General features: G+C 40.8%; 1 protein-coding gene across 8 annotated transcripts in view; it reads right to left on the reverse strand.

Annotated features, from left to right (window-relative positions):
• LOC129764896 (F-actin-uncapping protein LRRC16A) overlaps positions 1-21567 on the reverse strand; it is a 58574-nt gene extending 37007 nt beyond the window's left edge. For 2 of the 8 annotated variants that reach the window (XM_055764523.1, XM_055764522.1), the window contains exons 1-10: positions 21332-21567; positions 19800-19897; positions 19690-19740; positions 19432-19560; positions 19283-19366; positions 18839-19227; positions 18685-18782; positions 18431-18618; positions 1108-1185; positions 38-924 (exon numbers count right to left, since the gene is read on the reverse strand). In XM_055764523.1, coding sequence (XP_055620498.1) covers positions 38-924; positions 1108-1185; positions 18431-18618; positions 18685-18782; positions 18839-19227; positions 19283-19366; positions 19432-19560; positions 19690-19740; positions 19800-19897; positions 21332-21368 — 2039 coding nt within the window. In that variant the 5' untranslated portion in view covers positions 21369-21567. Of the gene's footprint in view, positions 1-37; positions 925-1107; positions 1186-18430; positions 18783-18838; positions 19228-19282; positions 19367-19431; positions 19561-19689; positions 19741-19799; positions 19898-19960; positions 20152-21331 lie in introns of those variants that run through there. The other 6 variants (XM_055764521.1, XM_055764519.1, XR_008741283.1 and 3 more) reach the window with 4 other exon arrangements.
• Positions 21568-26249: the final 4682 nt, after the last annotated feature.

Raw genomic sequence — 26249 nt, forward strand, 5'->3', positions numbered from 1 at the left:
AATATCAAAACTTCGAAAAATATGTTTTGTCGAATACCTGAATCCTTGTTCATTAGTTCTACGAAGTCCACTTCCGTTACGGAACAGTAGTTCTTGCATTTTCCGCATTAACATATCTGTGCGATCGGGATGTTGTTTTAAACATGGTGAAATGTCAAAAACAGGAAATGGAATATTTTTCATGGAAAAGTTGTGTTCCAAAGCATACACAATATCGCCATAACCTTGCAATGTTATGTTGTTTCGATCCAAGAAAATTGTTTTCAATCTATTATTTATTTGAAGCGCTTTCGCCAATAATCTAGCACCTATATCACCCATAACATTGCCTGTAATGTCTAGTACTTGCAAATATTGATTGCTTCCCAATGCATTGATAAAATTGTGCAAATCATTCTTCAGTTTATTTTCCGATAGAATAAGTTCTTGGAGTTGAAAATCGTCCTTCTGGATGAGATTTACTAACGCGTCCATGACTATTGCGATATGTTTCAATTTCATCCCGTTAAAACATTTACTCATATGCAGCACTCTGATTGAGGGATTTTTCCCTATAGCCGCAAGCACGGAAGCCATCTCTGAATCAAGGTTGTTGTCACTTATATCTAAGCTGGACAGAACTCGAACACCATGGATACACGATTCCAAAACATGGGCACCTTGTGTCCCCAGTGAGTTGCCACTCAAGTCCAAGTACAGCCCGGCAGTTGATTCATTACAAGCCAGTCCCAGCAACAAATGCTTCAACGCTTCTAGTGGTAATTTGCAGTTTGCAATGTTCAAGTGCTTCAAACTTAAGCTACTCGTGAAAAACTGTTTGAATGAAGGTGGTGTTTCTTTTCCCTTCTTAGTTCCAAATGAGTTGTGCGAAACATTGAGATGGCGAAGATGTGTGGAACAGCCGCGAAGTAATGCACCAAACAACTGAAAAAAGACACAGAAGGAACATTACTTATTTCGTTTGAAAGTTACCTGTAAAATGGTCCAGTCAGTATTATATATGAAGACGGTCGATGTCGATACGGTTTTGCAGTTCGATTTTTATTACATTGGCCTGAATACAGTAGAATACCGACCGTTACAAATTTGTAAATATTTTCAACTTACACTCTCTAATGTTGTATCCGTTTTCGAAATGTCCAAATATTCTATCGCATTGGGTTGAGCTAGAAAGTTGTACAGGTTCTGAAATGAAAGTATAGCAGTTAGTGTTATTGGTGGAGTTATTTCAGATTTCGGAAATAATATGTTTATTCGGAGACCGTTCACACGTAGAAGTAGCAAGATTAACCGTTCTCGTATATGAATGCTTCAATTGCCAAACCGATTAACTCCATTTTTTGAATATTATTAAATTTTAGTATCAAACCACTTGATTAACACCTAACTGTATATATACAAAACAAATTTCTTTAATAATAAGTACTAACATCACTAAATGACAAAATCTCTTTAGCCATTAAATAATAAATAATAATAAAACATATAATATTTTATGATTTTTCTCAACACCTTATTTTATGGAGTTAATCGATTTGGCAATTGAAGCATCCATATATCAACACGTTAGCTGTATTTCATCTACGAGTTATTTCATAGTTGGCAGCTAACATGTTAATCACCCTCGTTTGGAGACATGAAGGATCCTGTTTAGTGTTTAAAAATAGAAACATAAAACAGACACACCCTTATCGAAAAAAAAGTTCAGCTGCCTTGCTCATTTTATATTCAACAAGCTATTCGGATATCTCATATTGTTAGTCTTCTCCCTCCCAAAAATTTCCATAAAAAAACCATAGTACACCTCCCTCCTGCCTACTGGACGGTGCCTACACTCTCCAGTAATGATGCTTCTCCCGTTTCTGATGATAAAGCATTTATTTTTGGTATAAGTTAGCTCAGAAGTTCAATTCAATAAGTGCGCACTTTTGCCCCGTACGGTGCGCACCTTTGTCTTTTTGTATTAAAATAGGTATTTGTCCAATTACAAACACAACTCGAGAAATGCTTGTACTACGTTTCGAAGGTAATATATATAGTTACAATTTGGTAAGCAAATGGAATTATATTTGCTTTTATTTCAAGAGTTATTGGATGACAACAGTTAGGTGCGCACCTTCGCCCCGCATTACTCTACAGTGATCCAATGTACGTTGCAGTTCGATCATGAAGGCACTGTTCTTCGAACACATTTTCTCACATGGGCTCGATTTAAAAAGGGAGTGCGAGCTACCTGTATTCGAGATTATTTGGTATTAAGGAAAAATCAAGCCAGTAATCATAATTAATGTGGGTGAAGGACCAGACGAGAAGCCTCGTTTTAAGAAGGTCATTTTTCGATTTATCATTTTATCCATTGGATATTAATATTCGTTGCCTCAAATTCTCCAGGACGCAGTACTTTTAACCGAGTCGAACGTCGGATGGCTCCTCTTTCTCGGGAGTTAGCAGGTTCAATACTTCCTCATGATCATGGCGGATCTCACTTGGATGGAAAACTTAAAACAAGGAACTCGGAAATGGAGACGAATCATTTTGGGTATGGGAAATCGTTAGATGATTTGTGGAATGACCTAGCGATCGATGGAATGCGTTAATGCGAAAGCAACCAACGATGGATTGAAATCCAAAAGGAAGTCTAACGTACAGCAGAGATCCTCCACGATGCTACACAAGAAGGCAGTACGGGCTATAAATGCGAAGCATGTGGATAATACGAAAGCGAAACGCGATGATAATCCGATGGAAGCTAGTGGAAGCCGTTCAAAACCAGCCGCGATAAATATACAGGGAATAAGGTAGGTTCCGTTGTGTCAGCTGCGTCGTTCCGGTGAACTAAAGCGCGTTTGAACGTCGAATTGAAACAAATTGATGTTGAAGAGACGTTGATGCAAGAAGAGATACAACGTAAACGAGAATTGGTGAAGAAGAAATTTAAGATAATAAAGGAGATTGCCAACTTGAAAGGTTGCGGTGAATCTGTTGTTGATCATCAGAGTGTTCGTCATATTGTTGAAAACTGGTTGAATCGTGACGAAACCTGTAATGATGAAAAGTGTGTCAAGATCATGAAGGCCAGCGGATCAATCTGACAAGAGAAGTGGAAACTGAAAATCTGAAAAAAAGTATATTGTTGAATTGTTCCATAAATAAGAATCCGCAAGAAGAGCAAGAAACGGAATGAGAGAACAGCGAAAATGAGGTTCAAGCAGATGATCATGGCGGTTTGGCATATTGTGAATATGAGAGACCGTTAGAGAAACATGTTACCACGTCGTTAAGTGGAAATAATAAAATGTTCGTAACAGAGCAGCATCACTCTCTCCGTAATCAAAAGCGACTAACGAAGGATGAGTTAGCCCGTCAGGTTGTCCCTCGCGAGCTGCCCAAGCTTAGCGGCAATCCGGAAAAATGGCCCATGTTCCTGTCCACATGTGAAGATACCACATAAATTTACGGTTAAACAGAAGTGGGAAATTTGATTCGTTTGAAGAATTGTTTAAAGGGAGATACTTAAAATGCCTTTCAAAGCTTCTTACTGCGACCTGAAACAGTGGGGAAGGCGATCAGCGCATTGAATTTGAGATTCGATAGGCAGGAATTTATAATCGAAAAAAAATGTCTGAAGGAGAAAATCATATCCATACCAAACATAAGACTGGATGCACAAACAAACAAACACGAACAAACTTCACTCTGGAGGTACAAAATCTGTATGCCACAATAGAAGTTTATGACGAGAATCTTTATATGTGCAAGGTAGTATCGCTCAGGGAGTTTGTCATCAAGCTTTCGCCGCAAATAAGACTGGACTGGGCACGGTATACAATGAAGTTGTCGACAGAGAAACTCTCAACTTTTGGTCGGTGGATATATAGTTTAGCGAAAGACGTTAGCGTCAGAGTCAGAGTCAGAGTCGAGGAAGTAAGCAATCGGAGTTTCGTGGAACTCGAAAAGAAAAATACGTGAATACTCACTCAGAGTATAAATCTCAGGAGCGAGACAAAGCGAGACAAAGCGTGAAACCGACCCAATTTGAGGCCCCGAGTTCTTGGTACAGGACGAAGAAACATGGCCCGTTCTTGCACAGGAAACTATTTCCACGGAGGAAGAAATGGGGTATCGTGTATTATACCACTGTGTAGCTTTCGAGCCAGTTAGGATGTCTGCAGTGCTTGGATATCTATCAATATCGAATGATACACAATGTGTCATGCATGTAACCTCTCACGAATATATAACCAAACATGAGTGGACCATTCAAATACTTGTATTAATGACAGTAATCACTTGTGTTACACTCAGGGATGCATGTTGAAATCGAAAAGCAAATTTTGTCAGTGCAAAATACCTCCAGCGACACTCTTCCCTTCTTTCTATCACGGTGCCAAAAACGATTTTACTGTTGGTTCACAATCACGTTTGTTTTGATATAGTCTTCGTTTCATTGACAGAAATGTCAGTCATTTTCGATGTTACTGAATGTTCATGCCGCAAATATCAACTATCATTGCATCGTGGTGAGATTTTCGTTGATCATAAAACTATAAACCCAGCACTCGAATGTGCCGTTGCCCATCGAAGCGTGTGCAATAAGCAGCACAACAATGGGGCCAGGCTAAAAACAAAGCAGGAAAACATACACACGAGCACGCGTATAAACGCCTGACGCGGTGTCAGTAAGATGGTATTCTTCTGAATATAATTTTATTCTCTTTCACTGTCAGCCAGCGTTGCCAATGTTCCAGTGTAAACAGGATTCTTCCAGTTTTTTTTCTTGATCCAGTCAAACAGTTAAATCCTAAAATCTTCCAGTTTTCTAAAATATCTTCCAGTTTTATTCAGATTTTTTTCTATGTGCTTCAGTTTCACCCATTTTATGTAAAATAAACCCACCATGTATGAATATTATCCCTCCCAGGGTTGCCACAACAAAATCTGTGTTTTTGATCTAAAAAAATCTTTTCATCGTGTTTTTTGACGTAGGACTACGTCTTTCATTTCTATACCGGGGTGTAAAATCAAAGTAAAACGAAAGCGTTACGCCGGAGACCGAGATTTTGAGCGTTAATATCTCCTAAACAACTGAACGAAATGGTATGATAAACACTTCATTCGAAAGATAAAATGTCTACGCGTTATATACTTGTTACTTTTTCATCCAAAAACTTGTTTCAATAGTCTTAAAATTGCTTTCAAAAACAGGCTATTGAAATCACCAATCGGTATATAAGCGAGCGCCGCTCGTAAACCCACTCAGTTATAATTGAACAGCGATTGGAACATGTTGTCGCTGTTGTGATGAAGCTAACTTCGTTTATCATGAAAGCGCTGATGAACGGTGTCACCAATAGCCTGTTTATGCACCTTAGGCCAGAAGGGAATCCATCAGGAGGAGAGTGATGCCACGGTTCCACTTGAAACATCGGAGCAGCCGCCGAACACACATATACACGCGCGGAACCCTCGTTGCTGAAAAATGATCTACCTATTCCCCTGGGAATTGAAAAATACATTCATGCGAAAGAGTTTATTTTAATGTTTTCTATCCATACAACACTGCAACTAACTACATTTGGTTTTGTGATTTTTCAATCAAGTGTAATTAGCTGGAAAGCTTCTGAAGATTATTCTTCCCCATCAGTAGGATATTTTCGTATCCGATATTGTATGTGCGTGCAACGGAAAATGTTTCGTATCGCGAAAATTATATAATTTTCAATCGATTATTGCTCAGTCGCCGAAATTTTCATACTCAGAGTGTTCATTCCCCTCGAGTTTGCCTTCCAAATTTGCCTTCCATCGTAAACCAGACCTTCTCTCGATTCAATCACGCACGAAAAGCATACTTAAGCGATATTCTGGTGGTGAAACCAATTCATTTTTCGTGAGGGCATCGACAAGACAACATCGTTACTGAACGAGCTGAACGTGCTGGACGAGCTGGACGGCGAGGGATCGAGGGATTCATTACCTGGCCTGACCTGACCTGAAATGCAATCAGTTTGTTTTGACTGTGAGGGAGCGCAGAATAGCCGATCGATCAGAAGGAGAAGAGAAGATGACTAAGAGAGTATCAGCATCGAAAAACGGTTCCCCGGGAAGACATCGAAGCAGCCGCCACACACACACACATACACGCGCGCAGCTTTTTCGTTTGCTGGTTATCGAGAAGAAACCTGAAAAGAAGTGATCGTTGCTGAAAAATAATCTGCCAGTTCCCCTTGGAATTGGAAATTACATTGAAGCGAGTTTATTTTAATGTTTTCTATCCATATAATACTGCGACCACATACATTTGGTTTTGTGATTTGTCAATAAATTGCAGTTAGCAGGAAAGCTTCTGAAGATTATTCTTCAGAACAAGGTTTTTTGTACCAATATTGGATGCATAAGACCTTGAGCCTCCAACGTAACGCTCTCGTTTTCGAAGTCCCCCAACTATTCATTTATTCATTCATTCAGAATGGATTTAGATTCAACTTCAAACAAATGATCTCTAAATCAACGATAGTCCTACGTCACCCTTGCGGTTATACCATAGATATAACCCACTTCCTGTTTTTTCTCAGGAAATCTGTATTGATATCTGTATTACAAGTTATATAGTTATGTTTTTATTTAAATTTATTTTTTTGAGCTTTCGTCGTTCAAATGTTTGATGATTCCGTAAATAATCTAAAAGGTCATTTTCTGCTAACGACCAGTTCAGTAGCTTCTGTAGAAACCTACAACTACTTTAAGAGCAATATTCCAGTATTTTGAAAAATATTATTGGCAACATTGCTGTCAGCTGATCGAAGATTAGTATGAATCAAGGTTAGGCCGTTTCGTCACTAAGTTGGTGAGGGAAGCGGTATATGAAAACAGTACGGAAGAAAGCACTTCTCAAATTGAAGGTTTTCCGGTGACATACCGTTTCAATGATTAGTTTTATGGAAATGGTTTTAAGCCGCAACCAAAACTTCAAAGCTGAAATAAACAAATTGAGTTATCACAGTTCCGTTTTTGTGGAAGAACTGGGGCTATATTCACTCAATCAGCGGTTTATCAAGCCAATTATCATTTCTAAACTCATAAAATTTTAGTTCGCATTTGCACAATACATTTTTTGTTCGCATATATTGAAATAAACTTCAAAACCTTATGATAAGATTAATGAAATGCGCTATTTAACGATACCAATTGAAATAAACATTGAATAAGTTATCAAACTTTGTTCAAAAGTAAGTTATGAATTTTATTTTCCTCCGATATGATAAGACATTTGAAGACATTTTTTCGTACTTTGTGAAGACATTTGAAAAAATAACCTGGCATCCCTGGCTGTCAGTAAAATGAAAATGAGATTTTGCTACCCTGGTTACACTAAATGATTTAACAAAGAGAGGAACGAAGACTGTTGATTGCATATCTGAGCTGTACCAAACATCGTACACCATTTTCGAAGGCTGTTTGACAAGACAAGTTTGAACCGCATATATCGTCCAGTTCTACTAAATTACGTCATAATTCGGTCAATATTTGCGGAGAGCAGCGAATGTGCTCCCTTGGCCGAGTGGTTAGCGTCACAACTAACATGCCGGGTGTTCGGGTTCGATTCCCGTTCTGGTCGGGGGAATTTTTCGTCAAAGAAATTTCCTCCGACTTGCACTGTGATCACGCGTATTCTAGAGCTTGCCACTCAGAATGCATTCAAGGCGTGTTACTTGGCATAGAAATCTCAACTAAGTACTAATAAAAATGACGCAAGTAATACTACGTTGAGACGGCGAAGTTCCTCTAGGAACGTTAGTGCCATTGAAGAAGAAGAAGAAGAAGCGAATGGAAAACGAGCTTAAACGAGAGAGTTTTTGTTTCTCACTGGAGTGTTGTTGCAAGTAAAATTCTGCGGTCTATATAAATATATATATATTTCAAGGGATAGCTGCGTTAAAAATGAAAAATATAATCTGACTACCCTTCCCTGAGCCTCTATCTAGCTGAATAATCATATAGTTTACACTCACAGATGTAAACGGGTGAGAATATATATGATACACTTCTTCGAGGTATATATGTATAGAATGTATAGAATAAATTCAGGCATATGTAAACGCTGATGAATTTCTCACTAATGAGAAATCACTAAAGTTGGATGCAGTTCTACTTCAAGTGAATAAATTCACCGAAAGTATGAATATATTCATTATATTAATTCGCGCTAGTGTAAACTGTTGATGCGATTTCTATAAATCTCATCATATTTCTTACACGAATATATCACTAGTCTACCCACCCTTATGGCGAGTTTACACTAGGGAGATCTATAGCTATAGATGGATTTATTCACCTGGAAATAGGTGTAAACGGATGAGAATAAATATGATACACTTATTCGAGGTATATATAACTTGAATAAATTCAGCATATGTAAACGCTTGTGAATTTCTCACTGGTGAGAAATCACTAAAGTTGGATGCAGTTCTACTTCAGGTGAATAAATTCACCGAAAACATGAATATATTCATTATAGAAGTTCACGCTAGTGTAAACGGTTGATGCGATTTCTATAAATCTCATCATATTTCTTCACATGAATATATCCCTAGTCTAAACCCACCCTTAGAGACTGGTGGATCAAGGTCTGCTACATTGGTTGAATATGAATCATTGCGTAGTCCGCATGATCTTGCTGTTTCATGATGCATGGAGAGGTTCGATATGTATATGTTAGAGGCAAAGAAGAAAATAAACTTTCTGCACCGAAACCGTACATGACGGTTTGCGCATCCATCGCACCCACGAAATCCTGGCCAATGAAGTGCGTCTAAAAAAATCTAAATTATTATGCACCAATCGAGCCTTGCGAGCGCGGAATTTGTTCAAACCAACTTCATTTCGAACTTTATATGCTATGAATTTAATAGAATAATGAGAACATACAATTAGTACAGTAATGTTATTGGTGTGAAAATGAGAAAGAAATTATTGAAAAAGTCATTGACTGAAAGATCATTGTATTCATGAACTACAGTTTTATCATATATGTTTTCTGCGTTTTCCCTTGTTGGGTGTGAACCACTGCGTCCATTAGTTGGAACTATTGTGGTATGCCCCATTTTTTGTACTACGCTTCAAGCTTATCTACTGCTTATTGATGAAGAAGTAGACTGAAAGCTATAGCGAGATAGGTGCCAATCAGGAATAATCTGTTTGATAAAATTTATAGTCCTGATCGGCGACACAAACCAAACTTCCTTGGGCTCCAGAATAGTCTTATCAAGGTGTTGAAGTCTGCGTCTTGTTAGTGCTCCGCAGTTGCAGAGCAAATGTTCCGAGGTTTCGCTTTCGGCATTACAAAACAAATATCATCTTGCACTAAACCTATGTTTTTGAGATGGTATTTACTCGGACAGTGTCCTGTTATAAGACCAGTGAATGTGCTGAAATCTTTCTTATTAAGACTCAGCAATTGTTGAGTAATTTTAATAGTCGGCGTGATAAATTTTTTTGACTGGTTGAGTTGTACAGCCATCCAGTTGGCCATTACTTCCCGGTCTTCCCATTTCTTCAGCTCACTCTTCAACACACATTTAGAAATTCCACAGAATGGTTCTGGACCAGTGAAGGGTGAGCTTGAGCCGCGTCTTGCGAGTTCATCTGCTTGTTCATTTCCCTCTATACCGCAATGGCCAGGAATCCAGTACAGTTGTACCGAACTTCTCTGACACAGTTGTCGTAAAAGGCAAATGCATTCCCAGACAATTTTTGAATAGCACTTGAAAGCATTGAGGGCTTTAAGTGCTGCTTGACTGTCTGAGAAGATGCAAATGTTAGCATGTCTATAATTTCTTTTAAGGCAGACATTTATACATTCTATTATTGCAGCTACTTCTGCCTGAAAAACTGTTGGCCAGTTCCCCATAGCTACAGAAATTTTTATTCTGGGACCATACACTCCAGCACCTGTTCTGTTACCCATTTTCGACCCATCGGTATAGAACAGGATTGAACCATTACGAACATCGGGACCACCCTCATTCCATACTGAACGAGAAAGTTCGATCACTCTGTATGGAATGTCATAATTGGTCCTTGGTTCCATCCAATCGCTGTTCATCTCTGAGGTTGGTCTAACGGGTAAGAGATTCAGGATGCTCAAGTGACCAGTTTTGTCCCCGTCTAATATTTTTTTTATATCTTTTTAGTTTTAGAGCGCTTCTATTAGCCTCCAGCTGAACATGTTGACCCAAAGGTAGCAAGTGAAGGATAGCCTCCAATGCCTTTGAGGGTGTGCTTCGCATTGCTCCTGTTACAGCAACGCATGCCAGTCGTTGGAGTTTGTTTAGCTTTTTTGTAGCTACAGTCTCCTTAGTCTTTGACCACCATACTAATGAGGCATAGGTTATCCTAGACCGCACAATTGCTGTATAGACCCACATAACCATTTTTGGTTTAAGGCCCCATGTTCTGCCTATCGTTTTAGAACATGCCCATAGGGCAACGTTGGCCTTACTGATAATTGCATCTAAGTGTGCGTTCCAGTTTAGTTTAGCGTCTAGGATTACGCCTAGATATTTCACTGAAACGCTGAATTTTATTTCCTCTCCTCCAAGATTTAGAGTCTGCAGATGCAGTTTCTTCTTTTTGGTGAAAGGAACAATTGTTGTTTTTGAGGGATTTATGCTCAGACCTTCTTTGATACACCATGATTGTGTAAGGTTTAAGGCCATCTGCATCCTGCTCGATATCACATCGTTGAATTTGCCACGTACCATTATGACTAAATCATCAGCAAAACCCACGGTTTCGAAACCATTCGCCTCCAAACTAATCAGAAGGTCGTCAACCACCAGTGACCAAAGTAGAGGTGATAGAACCCCTCCTTGTGGGCCACCTTTCGTTGCAATCACACATGTCGACGACCCACCCAGCTCCGAGGTGATTTGTCTATTTGTGAGCATGCCTTTGATCCATTCGACTATGCAGTCATCGAAATGTCTTCTTCTCATAGCCTGTGCCATTGATACATAAGAAGCATTGTCGAAAGCCCCTTCGATATCAAGAAACGCACATAATGCAGTTTCTTTTGACGAAAGAGATTTTTCAATTTTAGTCACAAGCGTGTGTAACGCTGTGACTGTGGATTTGCCTGATTGATAGGCAAACTGGTATTTAGATAAAGGGCATTTGGACATGAATACAGACTTTATGTATTCATTTAATACTTTTTCCATAGTTTTCAGCAGTATTGATGATAAACTAATTGGTCTGAATGATTTTGGGAGTGATTTATCACGTTTCCCAGCTTTTAGAATGAAGACCACTTTAACGAGTCTCCATGTGGAAGGAATGTGCTCTAGTATCAGACTTGCCTTAAAAATTTCGATTAGAGATGGAATCAGCTTAGATTCTCCTTTTTGAATCAGGGCTGGAAAAATTCCATCTGCACCTGCGGATTTGTATGGTTGAAAGGATCTCACCGCGCTTTCTACTTTGGCCCTCGTGAAAACCACTCCAGCAACTATCTTTGCGACATTCTTTGCACTTTTAGAATACCTTCGAGAGCATTTCATGTCGCGGTTGTAGCTAGGACTGGTATCAGAATGAACCGATGTAGATCATGGGAAGTGAGTTTTCATCAGTAAGTCTAATTCTTCTGAGGGAGATTTTGTGAACGAACCGTCGTCCTTTTTAAGGGAACCTAGCCCGTTCGAGTGGTCTTTTGCAAGAGTCTTGCTTAGTCTTGCAACGATTGGGGTACTTTCTATGCTTTCGCAGTTATTTACCCAAGATTTCGTTTAGATCGTTTTTAGTTCTCTGTTATATTCGGTTAGGGCGCTCCTATATTGAGACCAATCCGAATTAATTTTAGCTCTGTTGAACAGCTTCCGCGCTGTTTTACGTAGCCGCTCGAGCCTTTTGTTCCACCATGGAACGTTTCTTGTCGAAGAAACTCTCTTAAGTGGACAATTACTGTTGTAGACAGAAACTGTCGTATCATTTAATTCTTTTGAAGTTGATTCGAGCTATTGAATCGACCTTATTCTTGTGTTAAGAATTTCTGACTCGAGTTCAAGTGAATATCGTTCCCAGTTGGTTTTTCTTGGATCACGATATTCTCTCTGTACTGTCAAGCCACCATCCCATTCGAAGATAATGTGTCTGTGATCAGACAAAGACGCCTCTTCCGAAACGTGCCAGTTGTGTATTTTCGAAGAAATTACCGGACTGCACAGTGTTAGGTCCAGGACTTCTTGTCTGATAGCGTTTATAAACGTTGGTTCATTGCCTATATTGGCAATGTCAATGTTGTTTGAAGAGAGAAATTCTAAAAGACAGTCACCTCAACTGTTTATGTCAGTACTACCCCACAAAGTGTGATGAGCGTTGGCATCACAGCCGATGATGAAGTCTTTTTTGATTTCTCTGCAATAATTTACGAACGCCGCAACCTCTTGGGGAGGTGCCTCAGGTACGTCACCAGGGAAATAAGCCGACGCAATTATTATGTCGGATCTCCCCTTGGCGGTTGGTATCTCAACTCTGATCGCGACGATGTCCCTTTGAATAAACTCTGTTATAGGAAAGCATTTAATATTTGCTTTTACTAGAACAGCAGTTCTTGGGGAGTCATGCTTGTCGTCGTAGAATAACTTGCATGAACCAGTATGAATGTTTTCTGCGTTGCTTTTCGTAATTGTATGTAATTGTTATCTACAATAGTTTGACGGAATAAAGAAAATTAAAAAATATAGTATTTTCCGCTTAAGATAGTCACCCATCTAAAATTCGCAGAAACTGCCAATGGCTCAATTTAATATTTCGATTATCTAAATCGGTTCAGTAGTTCAAATTTTATGATTTTTTGCAAAAAGTCATTCTTGGATAAAAGGGGAAAAATGATATTTCGGACCTTTGAAAAATCATATCCCAAAAACGAAAAAAAACATCTCTGATATCGAGATATATTATGTAAAAAATCCTCAGCTTCCAAGAAAAAATTTAAAAAGATATAACGCCCTCTAATCCAAAGCCATGAAAACATTAAACATCAATAACGATCAATAATTACGAAAAGATTTTTTTTTTGCAAGTTCAGTATTTTTTAATAAAAGGCTGTTGGCTTCAATTTAATACACCCATACCTCGCTTTACGGCCTAGATACGTTACACGAAATTCGGCCGCAAAGCGAAAGTCGTATAAGGAATCAATTATTTTAATACAAATTTATACAAATTCAATCAGGTCAGTTCCAAATTTGTTAAATTTGTGACATGGTTTATCATTCAAAATGCATTTATCATAGGATTTTATCCTATCCTTTTATTTTTATTTCATTTGAATCAAAAATACATTCATAACATAAACAGAGGCGAATGCCACATTAGGCAAAGTCTCTTTAAAAATAAATAAAAAAAAAAAAAAAAAAAACATTGGTTCTCAAATGGGGATCAACACTAGGGTAGGAGCCTGCCCGTTGGTCTCAAATGTTCCTATCTCACGCCTCCACGAAGATCATATGACGACATTTTTAGATCGGGCGTGAACTGGAAACACACACCTGGTCTTGGCTCCGAGAACGGGTGTCGAAAGTGGCTAAGTGAGGGGGTGCGAGCGAGTCAGAGCGCTATATCTCTCCCGGGGAAGGCCTCCCGGGTCATGGAGGCCTTGCCAACCCGCTGTCTCCCGGGCAAAGGAGATACACCCAGAAAATGGAGCTACGTTCACGAAGAATACTTAGAATGCGATCGCCCGAGGAGGGTCCCCGAACTGGAGCTGGTCCTGGAACGAGAGTAAGAGCGAGCGGCCAGCGGCTGGAGGGCGAGGTGCAAGAGCGGGCCACCAGCCGGGTTCAACCCGAAGAGCTACCGCCACACGGAAACAGCAGCCATCGACATCACCCAAGAAACGCTGCGCCTACGAGGCGTGTTGTGACTGCCAGACGGCAGTCGTCCACACTCGTGGGTACCACTAGGCGCCGGATCATGTGGACACACGAAATGAACGAATTCGTGATCCGCGCCTATTACATCTGCACTGCTTTGGAGACGGACATGAGCGGTCGCCCTCGAATACTAACAATGTTCGAGGAAGCGTATCCAGAGTTCGTCGGGAGGCTTGATCAGAACGCGATGAACGCGAGGCGTAGAGCGATAGTACGCAACAACATGCTCTCCCAAACGCAAATCGACGAGATCAAGCAGCAGGTGCAGAGAGAAATAAGCTCCAGGAACAACAGAGCAAGCGATGTGTCGAGACGAAGTTCAGTACGGCTGAGCAATTCATTCGCGAGTGGGGCACGCGAATCAGCACCAGTGGAGGCCACAGTACAACAACCCCCTGAGCCGGAAGACCCACAGCCAGATCAACAACTACTGCGCGATCTGGTCTTCCACTACGACGAGGCGATCTCACAGTTCCGCGACACAGACCCATTGTCGCGCCCCAGGATCCCGAAGTTGCAGCATTCCCGCAGGCTGACAAGTGCAGTAAAGCTCATGAACGAGCACGTTCTTCCGCTGCACTTGGTTGATGCTGAGAACATGGAGGAGCTGCAACTGAAAGTTTACTGCGCTGCTGTGGCGACCGCCAAAAGTTTAGGATACCGTATTAGGCCAAGAGGCAGACTGCTCCAACATCTCCGTGAAAGGCGTGAGCCTCCATGGCGAAGGAGATTGGAGCAACGGATCCTAAACAAGCGCGCCGCAATTGGAAGACTGATGGCGTACAAAAGAGGCAGCAGATCGGCGAAATTATGTCGCCAAGTTGCTGTGATCGTGCGGCCTACTGAACTTCGCCAGCTGGGAGCTCACCAGCTGACGGAAAAACTCGACACACTGGTACAGCAATTGAGCGTCCTTACAAAACGGCTGAAACGTTACTCTGACTCTGCAAAGCGCCAGGAACAAAATCGGATGTTCAGAGATAACGAGAAAGCGTTCTACGACCACATTAGCGACGAGAAGCCCGACTACCGCGAAGGTATGCCAGATATTAGCGATGTGACGAACTTCTGGGCTGGTATTTGGGAGACCCCAGTAGAACATCGCGACGGGCAAATGTGGTTAAGATGGGAGGAGGAGAGTTGTGGTGAAATTGGAGAGATGCCAGCTATCATCGTCGGAGAGAACGATGTCCGCGAAGCCTCGCGGTACCTGAGGAACTGGGCAGCACCGGGCTCCGATGGTGTCCAGAACTTTTGGCACAAGAAGCTGACCGTCGCACATCCAAAGATAGCTGAATGCTTCAACAAGGTGCTACGTGACCCACACAACCTTCCTGAATTCGCCACTCGTGGCGTCACATTCCTCCTCCCGAAAGACAGCAACACATTGAACCCATCAAAGTATAGACCGATAACGGGCCTATCGAGTCTGTACAAAATACTGAGCAGCATAATTACCGCCAAAGTTTCTGCTCACTGCGAACAGCATCACATCATCGCAGAAGAGCAGAAAGGATGCAGGAAAAATACGCATGGCTGCAAAGACCAGGCCATCATCGACGCAGCCATAGTCGGCCAGGCGGTATATAACCAGCGGAACCTAAGTATGGCCTACATCGATTACAGGAAGGCTTATGACTCCATACCTCACTCGTTTCTCGTCCGGGTATTGGAGCTCTACAAAATTGATCCCGTCGTCGTTAGGTTCCTGCAGCATGCGATGAGGCAGTGGAGCACGTCTCTGCACCTCAGTGATGGGGAAAATGTGTTGCAGTCTAGAACGCTGCAGATAAAGAGGGGGATATTCCAAGGCGACTCTTTCAGCCCGCTTTGGTTTTGTCTGGCACTGAACCCCCTCAGTAGGACGATCAATAGAAACGGTCATGGCTATAAAATAAGGTATGGCGACGGCGCCCACGAAGAAGTGACCCATACCTTCTACATGGATGATCTCAAGGTCTACGCTGATTCACGTCAGCGTCTAGGTGTAGTCGAAGACATAAGCAGGGACATCTGCATGGAGGTCGGCCTCGACAAGTGCCGCTGTGTCCATCTGCTGAAAGGGCAGCTTACCGAATCCGGAGATTACGAGGTCTATGACGGCGAGTTCATAAGAGACATGGTTCGTGGCGAATCCTATAAATATCTTGGATTCCGACAGCTCACCGGGATTCGCCACTCCGACATCAAGACGGAGCTGCGAGACAAGTTCTTGAGTCGAGTGAACTGTGTCCTGAGGACTTTCCTCAACGCGGGGAACAAGGTACGCGCGATCAACACATTCGCGGTTCCCCTGCTGACCTTCAGTTTTGGTGTAGTCAAATGGAGCAAAACTGACCTAGAGGACCTTGAGAGGAGGATGAGGAAAGCATTCAAAGAGGCCGGAATGCACCATCCTCAATCGGCACTGGAGAGAGTTTCACTGCCACGCAAAGAAGGGGGACTTGGAATAGTCGACATATCTGCACTGTGTGTTGCCCAGGTACGACAACTGCGCGAGTACTTCGCAGAACGCGCCAACCAAAACGCGCTATACCGGGCTGTCTGCGCCGCCGACAGAGGATACAGCGCTCTGCACTTGGCGCAAGCGGAGTACCAACTCAACTGCAATCTGCAGACAGTGGAGGAGAAGATTGCAGCTTGGAAGCAGAAGGCAGTGCATGGTGCCCACCCCCATCAACTGGACCGGCCACACGTCGACAAGGCCGCATCTAATCTGTGGCTAACGCGTGGTGAACTCTCTTCAGTAGTAGAAGCCGACATGATAGCCATCCAGGACAGGATAATGCCGACGAGAAACTGCAGGCGGTACGTCTGGCATCAAGACGTTGATGACATTTGCCGGATGTGCCATCAACCAGGTGAAAACATAGAGCACATTATGGGAGGCTGTCCCGTTTTGGCCAACACAGCTTACACCGAGCGCCACAACAACGTGGCCCGTATTGTTCATCGACAACTGGCGCTCCAATGTGCTCTACTGGAAGACAACGTACCAAACTACCGGTACCTGCCTGCACCTGTCCTGGAAAATGACCGTTTCAAGCTGTACTGGGATCGCACTGTTCTGACCGACCTCTCGATCCACCACAACCGCCCAGATATAATGGTTTACGACAAGAGCGACCGCAAAGTCACCATCATCGATGTCGCTATTCCACTGAACCAGAATCTGGAGGAGACCCACGGTCGCAAAATCTGCAAGTACCGACCATTGGCCGTGGAGCTCAAGGAACTGTGGGGGCTAAGGGAGGTCCCAAGAATTGTTCCAGTCGTTCTTTCTGGAACTGGAATTATCCCGAAGACATTTCTGGAAGCGCTAAAGGTGTTGAACATGGAGAAGGAATTGGCCGGCATCCAAAAGTCGGTCATCCTTAGCACCTGCGCGATTGTCCGACAATTTCTCGGTCAGGACTGAAACAGCACGAGCATGCAGATACGTGCATTCCGCAGAGCCTAGTCCCCCTTTGGCATTCAGAAGCCCGGGGGCAGGTGAAAATTCTGGCTAGGTTCGCCTAGTTAAGAAGTGAGATAAGTCTGCCAAACATAAAACATACAATACATACATAAAAACCAACAATAATCTATAAACATAGAGGCGAATGAACTGCAAAAGTTTAAAGCCTCTTAAAAACAAAGAAAGAAGAAGAATCTATAAACAAAAACGAAACAACTTCATGTTACATGGAAAATGTGTATGAATACATACTTAATTTGTATGTTGCTCAAGTTATTGTCTCGCAAATATTTTTTTCACTTCTGTACAAAAGTGATTTTTGAACCAATCCTCAATTTTGTTTTGCCGTTATAACGAAACATTTTAGGCCGTAAATCAAAAACGTGCCTGAATTGAAGAGGGCCGTTATAGCAAAACGCCGTATAAAGAGTAGCCGTATAGCGAGGTATGGGTGTATGTCGATCTTCTAAATTGGTTCAGTGGTTCAAAAAGTTATGAATTTTTGAAAAAGTCATTTTGGGTTAAAGTAAAAAAAAAAGATTTTTCGGACCACCCTAAAATGAAAATGGGCCCTCTAATAAAAAAATAAAAAATACGGGTCTCATGTTTTGCGATAAAAATTAAAATTACCACTTTTGACGAAAATCTGAGAACCACTATATCGGTTTGGCGTGGAATGGCTGTACTTGAAAAACTTTTTTTTTTGGTTTGTCAGGGGAATATTATTAATAATAATTAATTTTAAGATTAGTAATTCATGGAGATGATTCGTTTTATTTTGTGGTAAATAAAAAAAAGCAATTTAAGCAAAACAAAACAAATGACAAAAATTTTGCAGTCGTTCCCATGTTCATTCATTTTTCTAAAATAATTGTTTCAATAACATGATATAAATCTCAAGATTCATCCCAACAACGCAGCAGTATAACTGATGTATTATTTTTCGTTAATTTCTGAATCTGCATGTCCAATAACAACAACGCGGTGAACCCTTCTGTGTAAAATATAGCTCCACGAATAGAAACCATGAAAATATACTCACGTTCACGTCATCCTTCAAATTATTGCCACTCAAGTCAAGATAAGTCAATGAACTGGAAACATCTTGATTCAATGATAATGAATATGCTATTTGGTTGACCCCTTTTGACGTTAGACCACAGTGAGATAATGAAAGTCGTGTCACACCTTTGGAGATTTTTGCAATTATACCTGCCAGATGACCAGCACCTAAAACATAAAAATCGTTAACAGCGTGGAACAAATCACATAACATGACAGACATCTTTTCGCTACCTTTATCTTCTATTACGTTGTGACTGAGGTCGATAGATCGAAGAGCGGGGTTCGAATTAGATATCACAGAAACAGCAAGCTTGTGTACAAAATCGGATCTGAGACATTCAACAGATATAGAATTTTCATATCCTTTATTTTGTAGTTATTTTACCTTAATCCAAGCGCTTCTAAGTTCAATTCTTCTAGCCACATTGAACGTTTCAATACGTGAAGCATCCTATCAAGCGTTTCCGTTGATAAGCGAGTGTTGGAAATTTTCAGACCGCGGAAAAATGTGTTATATTCTAGCGCTGAAATGATCGCCATTAGATCTTTCTGCTCAAGATGATCGAAGTCTCGCAAATTTAAAATACGATTGTCATGCGATAGGTAGATGGTATCTATGTCCCAGGCGACCTCCTCTCTATACTGGACAGCGTGGAAATCGCACATACATGCGTACTGTATGCTAAACCCTCCACATGGTCCCACATTTCGTGGGTCCGATGGGCGTAATTCGTCAGAGAAAATAGTCGCCCTTTCGATGGGATTCACTTCGATCTAAAAAGACGTCGATTGTTGTCAACCAACAGAGCATATACAAACACAACATTACCTTTCTTATTATATATCGCAGTGGAACTGTTGGAAATATTTGCTTCACAGCAGAAGATAAATCTGTCAGGATCACATCTGCATTCTGAGAAGAGGAAAAGCAAATATAGTTTGCAATGAGTTTTCTATACTCAATTATTGTACACATACCGAACTGAAATTCCCAGCATCTCCGATAGTAGAAAATGAGTATACCTTGTCATTCGTAGCTATTGAGAAATGCGTTGGTTTTTTGCTTTCGATAGATTGTATATCCAGATAGTGAAAATGACAATCGATCTGCAATAGAAATTATCATAAAAACACGTTTTCATCAAAGCAATAAGCCTATGTCATCATTTATAATCGTTTTGAAAAATAAACGGATATAACACCATCGATATTGACGGTACAAAAATTTTCACATACCCTCGTTGGTACCTTCGCTGTCAGCAAATAAATGCGTACTGGAGTAAACACCTGTAAATCGTGGAAATGGATGATCATAAGTCACTGAAACACTTGCTGCAAAAACTTACCAGGACTCGGTTTTCAGTTTTATCACTTTTGGTTTCTAATTTCACCATATATTTCACAAGAACTTTTGTATGCCGTCCTAGTAGATTTTTTACGCTTTCTGAAAAAAAAAACAAATATGTTGAAATGATAATTATACAAGCATTGGGTGCACAATGTATACCGGGCATTTGTCTATTATTGGTGCCATGTATTAACATCAAAACTTTTGAAATATACTTTCCAGCATAATCTAAGCTAAATTCAACTCGTTTACTACTTCTCTGATACATTATTCTTTCAAATGTTGTAGACCATTCGAGCCTTATTCATCAATTGAATTTGAGCGCAAATGTGTTTGTAGTAATTATTAACGTTATCGGAGCTTATCAGAAAATGCACTGAACTTTCAGAACATTGCAATATTCGTAGATAAGATAAAAAATATTTTCTTGTTATCACAAAACCCTGATGTCATTCGCTCAATAGCTCTGAGAACACGGAAACGTACTATTTTCCATAGCAATATGCTATATCTTCCTGGAAATACAACGGTGGAGAAACATCGTTCGCAACTGCTAACCAAGCTCAGTTCGGTGAACACACATTCTTCTTTCAAGCTTTCCCTAAATACTGCAGCAACATTGAACTGAGAGATGAATGGAAGTCTCCTAACGGATGTGCAAATAAATGTAGGTATAATCGCTTCATGTTCATAGATCTATGTGCCAGTGGATCGATATCATAGATCTATGTGCCAATCGATAGGCGATCTATCGCCTGACTGCTTTTTCATCAACGAAACGAATGAATTGAAATAATAATTTTACGCGTAGAATCTTAACAGTTTTTGCAATTTGAATTCCTTCACTAATAACGCGCTGAGTATTATGTAAAATGATATTTAAAATATTGATTATATTTATCTAACTATGAATTTAATTGTTTTGAAAATCCTCAAATATTTGGTCTAATTTCTTTATACAAAAAAAAAATAACAAAAGCTCTTCAACAGCATTATGTTACAAGATAAACCGAAGATAGCGCCAGCCGGCCGAAAGTTGTCTCGAAGCTAAATCTTACGAATATGAAAATATTAACAATGTCATTTACCACCAACCGGTGCAAAAGTCCCCTTGACATATACATTGTGCATTGTAAATTCAATGTATTCAATATAGTTTCCGTGAAGCCGCGTGAGATGAACTTTTAAATTAATTAGCTTAAACATAAATAGAAGCGAATTTTTGCAATGTGAGGAGGTACGTGGCAGATTTAGAAATCTCTTATTCTTATCATATCGGAGTGAGTCATCCTTATAGCAGAAATCACAGAAACAAGCAAAATATTCAAGTTCGCCGAATCTGATATTGAATAATAATGACAATTCATCATTCAGTGTTCATGTATTCAATATATTTCAAAAAATCCAAATATTTAGCAATGATGAAAGAAAAAGTATAATAACTACACTTTCTATCGGTGACAACATAAACAGAGGCGCTCCTCATTTATGATTCTTAATATTCAAACATTAAAAATTATCAGTTGTTACCATTCAAGTCTTTCGTCAATTGAGATCGCGTAGACATCTCGAATATTTTGCTTAAGCACCAGCTGGAGCTTCAGTAACGCCTTTCTCTCATAACACACACACTTATTCCTTACAGCACATTCGAACAAAAAACACTTATTCGATTTTGGAAAATAAAATTTCACTGAAAAACTCAATGTTTTCTATATTTCTGTCTGACAACCATTTTACTTTATCTGTTGTCAAATAACAGACTGTCATACTTCTGAACAAAAAAAAACAATCACAGAGTACTGATTTCGAAGTTTGTCAGTCGCTATAGAAGCAAATACACGACTTTTTTCCCCACAGATGTCGGTAGCTCATTGTTAAGTCTGATCAGTATTGACAATAGAATTGACGAGTTGTCGTTTGATCCTGTAAGTGATAGATTATTATCTCTTTCACCTACAACATCGAACCTGAGGCCGAGGACATAGTGAATGCGACGCGATGCGGGCACGGGCACGGGCGAGGGTTCGATTGCGGGAAAGCTCTTTCGTTCACGAATGCGGAAATCAAATGCAAACTGCCCGGACGTGACATAGTAAACGCGATTTCAATGCGGCGAAACTGTGTGTGGAGTGTTTTGCCGCGAGTAAACGCGAGTGGTGGTTGCCAGACGATTTTCATAAACATGTTCACAATCGAACTCATCGAACGAAAATAAAGATTGAGTTGTTAAATTATTATTTTCGTTTTGTTCGATGAATTACAGTAATTTACATTTAATGTGACATGCCGAGGTACCACTCAATGTCGCATTGGAGGCGATTTTGACCTGTAATTGGATATTTTCGTTGAGTGTTATACAGTGATGACGTCTGGTGGCGACTTTAAATGTGGGGCTCTAATTTGGGCCCCGAACTCGGTGTTTACTAAAATGTCCAATTAGAAGTAAAAATGTCCAATTAAACGTGTCGCATTACAGGTTTGTCCAATTAGCTAAATGTCGAATTGAATGTAAATTACTGTATATAGCTTTATTCTAATTTACATAATGCATACAATGAAAACATTACGTTAAGGGCTTTCCAGTTACCATGTTCACAGATAAAAACCATCTCACAATTCAACTGTTTACAAAATGAAGACATGTTATCATATCTGGCATCCATGTACTGGGTTGTTTACATCTGAGACGTTTACAAGTAAAATAACCGGGACATAACCGCCCAGCAAACATCAAATCGTATAACTTTGCACATGATAAGTCACATATAATTTCGTATCAAATCACAATTGCATAAAATATCAATCAAAATATCGATCATATATATCTAAAATCGCATAAAATGCAAAAACACGATTTTCCATGTCATCGATGGATTGAGTGGTAACGTTGTCGTATCAAATCGCATATCAGTCCAAAAAGCATCGCATATTGTTATATACGGCTTTATATGCGTACAAAATATGGCATATACGTATATCGCCTCCACTTTTGTGTGTATATGCTAGTTATCTGCATCATATATCATACAAATGTGTCTTGGTTGTATGTATATCGCCTCCAATTATAGCTATTCATACGACTTAATGTTTGCTGGGCGGGGTGACGTAGGACTATACAAAGGGGACAGCCTTCGTTAAATATATTTTTAAATAAATTGTTTTATTTTCTTCTGCTACGTCAATATCTTCCTATCTACCTGGAAAATTAATCAGTTTGCTGTTTCTCTTTATGAACATGTTGGTGGTTCTGGAAAGAACCTTTGATGTTTTGTTTTTGCGTTTTTTTTTAATTGGATTGTACCTAAGAATTCTTTTGACACCGATCACATTCTGTTCAGATAGTTCAGTAAGAAGGTCTTCTTCTGGCATGAAAACTACCTCCCGGCATGAAACAACACACTTGCGTTGATTGAGGGTGGGATGAAAAATGATTTCAATAGGGGTCAAGTCAATTAGCGATTTCATACCCATACATACATTTAGCATTCTTCAATTTATCACCGATCACATCTTTTATAGATTTCGGGACAACAAAGGGGTTGGCTGGAAGAATGTTATCCTCAGTTGCTATTAGCAATAAAATTTGTAAGTTTCCTCCAAAGGGATCAGCCCATCTGGGGGAAGTGCGGGTGGTGGGAACACCATTGTAAATGTTGGTTGGCCTTCCGGTGCCGGAGCTGCTGGAAGCCATGGTAAAAGACTGGCTATACCGAAGTACAGCCAGGTGGAAAAAAAAACTAAATTTTCTCATACTAAGTACGTTGGACTTGGGGGGACGACAACAGCGGGGTACGAAAAGCGGCGGTGAACAGTAACAGCGTCAACGCAGCCAAAACTATCGCACACCGATACCACTTTGAGAGGAAACCAGTCCAAAAATATTTCACTTGCGGATGAAACACTTGAAAAATCACATCACTAATAAATGTCAATAAAATCACTGTAAATTAAGGATATGTAAAGAAAAAGTCTCTGATCTATGCCCTCTATGCGTCCTAACTATGCTAACTCCTGTTTTAAAGAAAAAGTTTTTGGTCACAAACCAGTTTTATTTGAAAAAAATCCTCCAAAAACACCACCCAATGGCAGTGGGGTGGCGGGGGAAGGTACTCGTAACCGCCGACAGCAGCGCCGAGAAAATGGCCGCCCAGCGGTTGGAAGAAAGTGATGCGAAATCCTCCTTTTCACCTTCCGTTTCGATGCGGCCAAATGGGCCAAGATCGCGCGTCACTAGCCGGAAAAAAACGTTGCGTGAAAAAACGGGTGCAAACAGCGGGATCCTCAGAGGCAGTGAAGACTGCCGATTCGAATGGCCGATCCCACCAGCAGCTGACGTAATTCCAACTGTGGTATGTGGGTAGCTTCTCCCTTGCCTGGTCTCCAACTGTTGCTGAAATAAAGCGCTTTATTTAAGACCGAAAAAGCTTTGAAAAAAAGCTGTGCATTCGGTAGTGGTAGAAAACTTTATTGATTATTGCTCTCTTTTAGAATGGCGCTAAAAACATAACCGTTTCTGTCGAGTGTCAGTAGCACCATCAGGCCAAGCAGACAGGTTGGGTCGGTGTTTGCACTAGCTCAAACCGTACATAAGTACCGGCCGATGAAATGTCTGCAATCTGCGGAGGCACTTAGAGTATGAACGCCACACAATTAAAATTCGTTGTCCGCTTTCGCCGTTGCCATCGCTACGCTCCTGCCACTCATGACACTGCTCCAGCCTCTCCTGTCGTTGCTGCCGCTCCATGATAAAACGATGACCTTAGCACATCCGTTCTGCTCCGCGGTTAGAAAAAGAATGATGGAAGCCAAGCGCAACTACCGCTCTCTTTTATACGATGCGAGTTGAGCTACAAATATTGGGTTGGGGAAAAAGAAATGTCGTATTTCTGATCGAAATTTGACGCTTTATTTAACATACTTAAAATTATCCAATTTAAGTCAAATATGCGTTGTCACCGCGCTTCGACCACGACTTTTTTCGCTTTAGGTTGTCGTACGTGATCCACTTCTCATCACCAGTCACCATCTTCTTCAATAATGGGTCGAGTTCGTTCCGTTTCAGCAGTGCATCGCAGGCGTTGATTCGATCTAAAAGATTTTTTTGCGTCAACTCGTGTGGCATCCATATATCCAGCTTTTTTTGGAGTCCAATCTTCTGCAAATGGTTCCAAACGGTTTTATCGTCTATACCCAGTTCCTGGCCAATCGAGCGAGTGCTCACATTCCGGTCTACTTGGATGATTTCAACGATTTTATCGGTTTCCACGACGATTGGCCTACCAATACGGGGTGTATCTTCGACAGCCACTACACCACAACGAAATCGATCAAACCAACGCTGTGCTGTGCGAATCGTTACAGTATCGGGTCCATAAACTACACGAATTTTTTCGGCCGCCTTCGTTGCAGTTTTACCTCGCAGGTAGTAAAAACGTAAAATATGGTGAATTTCTTGCTTGGTGGACTCCATCTTTGACGCGCTATAACATGAGACTGAAAAGGACAATTACAACACTGTCAAAACGACACTTGTAGCACCGATTGTCTTCTTTAAATAGCCGTATAGTATGACCCGATGCGATAAGTACATAAGTACAAGACATGTTGTCATATATTGACATATATTGACAATATACGACATTTCTTTTTCCCCAACCCAGTGTAATGAAAATAATGTAGAAGAGGTCGGGTTTACATTCCATTCCCTTATGGTGTATAATATCACGTTTCCTTTGCTTTCGTTCATTTCTACCTCTACTCTCGCACCGTGAGGACTCGTTTCATCGGGACCAAGCAGACAGCGTAAAGGTGTGAAGAAGCCACATCGATACAGACCGGGAACCGTCTATGCGTGAAATTCGTCGCTATTAGAAGTCGACCGAATTGCAGATCCGCAAACTACCTTTGCAGCGTTTGGTTCGTGGAATTGCTCAGGACTTCAAAACCCGACTTGCGCTTTCAAAGTTCCGCGGTTATGGCACTGCAGGATGCCTATTCGAAGATACCAATTTGTGTTCTATCCACGCAATACGCGTCACATCCCGCCCGAGGACATCCAGCTGGCCCGTCGTATTCAAGGAGCGTGCTATTACCTTAGCATATAATCAACGGCCTTTTCAGGGACACCAAATTTATGGATTAGAGTTCAGAAAAGTTTTTTCAGGCCGAACTGAAAGAAGCATTTAGCGAAAATGGTGGTGTGGATGATAATTCGATACCGATGGGCGCCATTGACTATGGATTTGATAATGACGAATACGAAATATATGACAGTGGATATTTCAATATATCGAAGAAATCACTTTGATGAAAGCTGCGTTATTAAATAATTTGTGTATGAATGCCGCAATCGATAGTCAACTCAAATTTGCGCTAGGTATTTTCTCGGAGGGTTCGATTCTTCCTTTGAGCATTAATAATCTCTTTCTGGCAAAACGAAGTGGTA

Source organism: Toxorhynchites rutilus, chromosome 2, assembly GCF_029784135.1.
Source record: "Toxorhynchites rutilus septentrionalis strain SRP chromosome 2, ASM2978413v1, whole genome shotgun sequence".
In the NCBI taxonomy this organism is placed as follows: Eukaryota; Metazoa; Arthropoda; class Insecta; order Diptera; family Culicidae; genus Toxorhynchites; species Toxorhynchites rutilus.